We start from the raw sequence: 6503 nt of genomic DNA on the forward strand, positions 1-6503 counted from the left end.
GGGGAGGGTGGGACCTGAATCCTGACCTTGATAGATGTTGAATTTGAGAAGGATCAAAACTTGGATGTTCAATGAAGTTTTCTTATTTTCCTGTTAATTAGTTCCTTTCATTACCCTTGTTTTTATCAATTTTGCTCGGAATTTTAACATGGTATTATCATATGATGGATTCTATCTAATAGCAATAGTTGAAAGTCTGAATTAAATCTTATAATTTCAGTGCCATTAACACATTCGTATGCATTAATTCCTTCATTATATCCTTTTATTAACCTGGAAACAATAATTTCAAGTTGTTACACAAAATGGAATGCGTGAATTCATAAAATATCTTCCATTTACTTATCGATATAATTAATGAATAATTATTCCAACAACACTTTGTCATTAAATATTTTATCACTGATCTTATTTCTCGCAATGTACAGCATCCAAGCATCTTCCACAGTTCAAATAAGATGTAAAAGAGGATGATAAAGAGCATCAACTCGGTATAAATTCCAAGAATTTAATTATCAGCAATGGAACATTGACATTATTAGGGATTTATTATTTAACGCTTCTTCTAGCATCTCTCCCATTTAGTCTGGACGTAACAGCTTCGTTGTTTGTGTCCCACTCGACCGGTTGCCTAGCAACGGCTTCGGTCTTCCCAACCCAAACATTGTCCAGCTGACCGGACGCACAGATGCACACACGTTCACGCTGTACCTCTAAGTCAGTGATCAGTTTAGTGTTTACCACGAGTGAGAGAAGAAATAATTTCTTTATAAACCCATTTTTAAGTGAATCCTTTAATGTTTGTGATGTTGAATATCTCTAAGTGAGCTAAACACGGTGTTTGTATGTTGAAGTAGTAGGAAACTGAGTTGGAATGCTATTTAAACTGTGACTTACACATTTTTGGTATTCAGGTAAGGAAATGTTTGTTGTTGAAATATTTATGCCAATGTGCTGCTTTGGTTACGAACCTTTATGTACATTTTTTTTATAAGGATTAACTGTCATTTCCAATACATATGTTATGTCATTTATAATGAAGATGGAATATAAGCAATGAATTTAGATAAATTCTCAATCGAGAGAGAGAGAGAGATTTTGAACATGTAAAGAAATAGCCTGATGAGATCCTTAGTTAATTATCAAGAAAGCATTTTATCATTTGTAAATAAACATATTACAAAACATGATATAAAGTGAAATATACAAAACTAACTTGGAGTTTTCTATAGCAAAGTATATTCTCAATAGTATCATTATACTGTAATCAATGCATTGTAATAGCACTGATTAGAGAAAATTTATTCCCAATATCGATTGCTCCTATAGACTCCAAAGTTCATTCATGCTAAGAACGCGAAGGTATTCGCTACAGGCGCCAGCGGCTTCCTGGTGACATTCAGGAATTCGTTTATTATTTAGAGCTGTTTCTGATTGGAAAGGAAACGGGAGGATGAAACCAGAAAGTCGTTAATTATGTGGACTAGTCTCTGGTTTAAAAGAATGAATAAGGGGAATTGAGGCATTTGTCAATTAATTTCATTCTGATTATACTCACTGACCATGGTTGTTTTGGCTAATTTTTCATGACCGGATGTCTTGCCTGCCGCCAACCCTCCCCATTTACCCGGGCTTGGGACCGGCACCAAGTTGAGGCTGGCTTGCCCCCCTCAGTGACTGGTGGCGAAGGTGGGTGGACTGTATCAAGGATGACCTTCGATGAAAGGGATTATCCGGTGATGAGGTGTGGGACAGAGATAGATGGAGAAAGCTGACCAGAAACATCGACCCCGCAAAGAAGTGGGAAAAGATGTAGACAAAGAAGAAGAAGAAGGAGGCATTTGTCAATTATGGAGCCCTTTATCTACGGTCAAGATCGATAAGAAACGATCCAATTTTTTTGGAGTTAATTCCAAGTGACATAAAATTAAATAGTTACTGCATTAAAAAGTACCTACACACAAGCATTGAATTTTTCTTTGAAATCTGAAAACTTTTTTTTTTTTACATTTTGACAATATTGTACAATCGTATAACCATCCTCACCACCAAAAACCAAACCCGATGCAAAGTTTGACATGTCTTGGATTTAACAAGATATTCAACTTGTAATTTTCACGAAAATATAAAGTAGAGGGGCACTCAGTACAGCACAGACCTCCGCCACGACAACTTATTTTTCGACCTTTTGCTCAACCTTGGCCTTTAACCTATGACTTTCAAAATTGAATCACTTCCGCGCCTCAACATAACCTCCTCTCCAACTTCGTTGGCGGAGGTAACAAGGGATGCAAACGTTACATGTTATAGTAACGATAACTTTGATTACCAATACTACTATTACTACATACAAAAACAGGCTCAATGCTGCGCTGATATCTCGATAAGTGATGGCAGTCGAACTTAGATGACCTTTAAGCTCCTCTGACTATAAATGGAACATGGCTAAGTGGATGACAGCTTCATTCATATATCAATACGTAGAAACTTTCAACAGACACATTAGTTCACAATGAGGAAATAAAAAAGACTATTTTGATCTGAAAATACTTATAAATCTATATGATCAATAAAAGGATAAAAAATTGGAAGGTTCGTGTGCTATCTAGGTGAAAATATCGAGAGAGAGAGAGAGAGAGAGAGAGAGAGAGAGAGAGAGAGAGAGAGAGAGAGAGAGAGAGAGAGAGAGAGAGAGAGAGAGAGAGAGAGGTATCTATCTGTCCAGACACTTTCACTGGGGAGAGATGCAAAACACACACACACACACACACACATATATATATATATATATATATATATATATATATATATATATATATACAGTATACATATATATATATATATATATATATATATACAGTATACATATATATATATATATATATATATATATATATATATATATATGTATATTATTACCTGCTAAGCTACAACCCTAGTTGGAAAAGCAGGATGCTATAAGCCCAGGGGCCCCAACAGGGAAAATAGCCCAGTGTGGAAAGGAAACAAGGAAAAATCAAATATTTCAATAACAGTAACAGCATTAAAATAAATATTTCCTACATAAACTACAAAATCTTTAACAAAACATGAGGAAGAGAAATTAGAGAGAACAGTGTGCCCAAGTGGAGGACCAGGTACAAAGGCTATAGCACTACCCAAGACCAGAGAACAGTGGTTTGATTTTGGAGTATCCTTCTCCATGAAGAGCTGCTTACCATAGCTAAAGAGTCTCTTCTACCCTTAGCAAGAGAAAAGTAGTCAGTGAAAAATTGTTTGGTAATCTCAGTGTTGTCAGGTGTATGAGGACAGAAGAGAATCTGTAAAGAATATACCAGACTATTCGGTGTATGTGTAGACAAAGGGAAAGTGAACCATTACTAGAGAGAAGGATCCAAAGTAGTACTGTATGGCCAGTCAAAGGACCCCATGACTTTCTAGCGGTAGTATCTCAATGGGTGGCTAGTGTCCTAGCCAACCTACTATCTATATTTACACACACACGTGTTGCTTCTTATCTCTCCCAACTGAGAGTAAATCCCTTGTAATACACAACAGAATCTTCTTAAACAAACCAAACCTAGCCCCAAGTTACTGCAGTGGCCGAGAAACTCCGGAAATTCAGACTTGGACGGAGACATCACGTCAATAATTCTCTGAACGCGATCATCTACTCCATGGAATTCTCTTCCTGTTTCTGTTTTCCTGGGTCATATAAGCTTTCTTTTTTAAAGGGCCAGATCTATCACTTCGTTCGTGTTTAAATTTCGATTTATACTAAATATCGGTAATGCTTTGAATGGCTAAATCATCATCTTGAATAAGAGTTAATGTAACAAGAGTCGTGTATTTTAAAAGTGTCTTAATTTGATTTTTCATTGTGTCTAAAGATTATGTGCATGTAATTCAAGCAAGGCTATGCAATTAAGTATGTACTTCTAATCCTGTTATAGAATTATTTGAACTAAAATTAATGTTGGGGTCGATCCATGTTTATTTTGAATCATATAATATATATATATATATATATATATATATATATATATATATATATATATATTACATATATATAGAGTATATATATATGTATATATATATATACATATATATATATATACATGTATATAGTATATTTATAAATATATACATATATATACATGTATATAGTATATTTATAAATATATATATGTATATATACATGTATATATGTGTATATATATATATATATATATATATATATATATATATATTTATATATTTATATATGTATATATATATGTATATATATATATATATATATATATATATATATATGTGTGTGTGTGTGTGTGTGTGTGTCTGTGTGTGTATGTGAAACTAAATCTTTTAGTAAATCGAACAGAAATATTTTGGCACTAATTAGAATTCCTAAACTGGGCTACCTTCTAGCTGTTGCCTAAATTCCTTGCAGAGTTTTTATTTTCTAATATCCTCCCCGATACACTTACTCTATTGACTTCCAGTCCTAATTAACGCAATTCCGTTGCACCAGAATGCCAAGGACTGTGGTAACTTCCAGTATTCCCAGCATGCCTATTTCACAAGGCAGGACCATTTATTATTATTATTATTATTATTATTATTATTATTATTATTATTATTACTAAATGCTAAGCTACAACCCCAGTTGGAAAAGCAAGATGCCATAAGCCCAGGGGCCCAACAGGGAAAATAGCCCAGTGAGAAAAGGAAACAAGGAAAAATAAAATATTTTAAGAACAGTAACAACATTAAAATAAATATTTCATATATAAACTTTAAATAATTTAACAAAACAAGAGGAAAAGAAATTAGATAGAATAGTGTGCCCGAGTGTACCCTCAAGCAAGAGAACTCTAACCCAAGAGAGTGGAAGACCATGGTAAGCAGGCTATGGCATTACACAAGACTAGAGAACAATGGTTTGATTTTGGAGTGTCCTTCTCCTAGAAGAACTGCTTACCATAGCTAGAGAGTCGCTACTACCCTTACCAAGAGGAAAGTAGCCATTGCAGTTATCATCCCCTAAGCCACCTGCAATCTAAACTTGGGATAAAATAAAAAACATAAAAATGCATTTTTCCATGACAATGTAACACATAATTTAATTAGTCGTGTCACATCAAACTCGGTTAAATCGATATCAGTTCCTTCTCAGTCTATAAAGATGATCTTTGGAAAATGTTTATGGATAATGCAAAATTCCACAAACACCCCCCCCCCCCACCCCCGAGAAAAAAATAGTCCTGAATTCAGATCTGTGTCTATCCTAAAATCTAAACAGTTAAGAAATTCATTTGAATGATCCTAAAAATAAAGAAAAGAGAATCCAGGCAGACATTATTTCATCTAAGCTTCATTTGGGCAGTAACAAATCAGAGTCAAACTACAGAAACGAGGCTAATTGTTAGGTCATAAGCAAGTTAGCAAATAATAATTATAATAATAATAATAAAAATAATAATAATAATAATAGATTTCTACAGATTCTCCAAAGGTGTTAGATAAAGGGGAAGTCCTATGAAGATTTTCAAGGTTCCCAAATAATAACACTAGAAGTCAATAGAATATCAAATTCCTTCCTCAATGAGAAACAAAATAAGAAAAGACAGTATTTTGATTTGAAAATAAAAGACAGTATTTTGATTTGAAAGTAAGAAAAGACAGTATTTTGATTTGAAAGTAAGAAAAGACAGTATTTTGATTTGAAAGTAAGAAAAGACAGTATTTTGATTTGAAAATAAGAAAAGACAGTATCTTGATCTGAAAATACTTGTAAACCTATATAATTGATAAAAGTTTAAGGTCCGTGTGTTCTCTTTCAAATTTAAAATATAGGAGAGAGAGAGAGAGAGAGAGAGAGAGAGAGAGAGAGAGAGAGAGAGAGAGAGAGAGAGAGAGAGAGAGAGAAATGCAATCCCTACAAAGGAGAGTTTTCACGTTCTAAAGATATCAATTATTACTTTAAATTCAGTATTTTTACATTTTGTAAATATAACCGTCATAATTTTAGTAGTCACGCTGAGTCTATTATGAACTATACATTTTCTGTTACTATTCGATAGTTATCTCCATCAGATTTCTCCTGCTTTACTTCATATCTTTTATTTTTAACATTATTTTCCTACTTTCAGCAAAATGTATGAAAGAGAAAAGGTATTACTGCTTGCCTCCTCGGCTTCCATGATCTCAAACAATGTCTGCCGACTTAGCATAAACGCAAAGGTATGTGTACAAACGCATTTTCAAACATATATAACATATATATTCATAAGTAATATATGAATACATATATAATTAATATAAGTATAACTATGCATACATAGTTCTGTATACTTATATCAATGTATGTATATACTTATGTTTATTTGTATATGAATGTATAAATCTAGGTATAATCACAAATACTTACCTATATAATAATGCATATGATTACATATGCATGCATAAATTTAAATATAATTATTCATATGCATATTTTCTTA

General features: G+C 33.1%; 1 protein-coding gene across 1 annotated transcript in view; it reads left to right on the top strand.

Moving 5' to 3' along the window:
- The first annotated feature begins 752 nt into the window (after positions 1 to 752).
- Positions 753 to 6503, top strand: part of LOC137630214 (WD repeat-containing protein 54-like) — a 35977-nt gene continuing 30226 nt past the window's right edge. The window contains exons 1-2 of the mRNA XM_068361667.1: positions 753 to 914; positions 6153 to 6243. Of these exons, the coding sequence (XP_068217768.1) occupies positions 6157 to 6243 (87 nt within the window). The 5' untranslated portion in view covers positions 753 to 914; positions 6153 to 6156. The remainder of the gene's footprint in view (positions 915 to 6152; positions 6244 to 6503) is intronic.

The sequence above is a fragment of the Palaemon carinicauda genome, chromosome 38, assembly GCF_036898095.1.
Source record: "Palaemon carinicauda isolate YSFRI2023 chromosome 38, ASM3689809v2, whole genome shotgun sequence".
NCBI classification, from domain to species: Eukaryota; Metazoa; Arthropoda; class Malacostraca; order Decapoda; family Palaemonidae; genus Palaemon; species Palaemon carinicauda.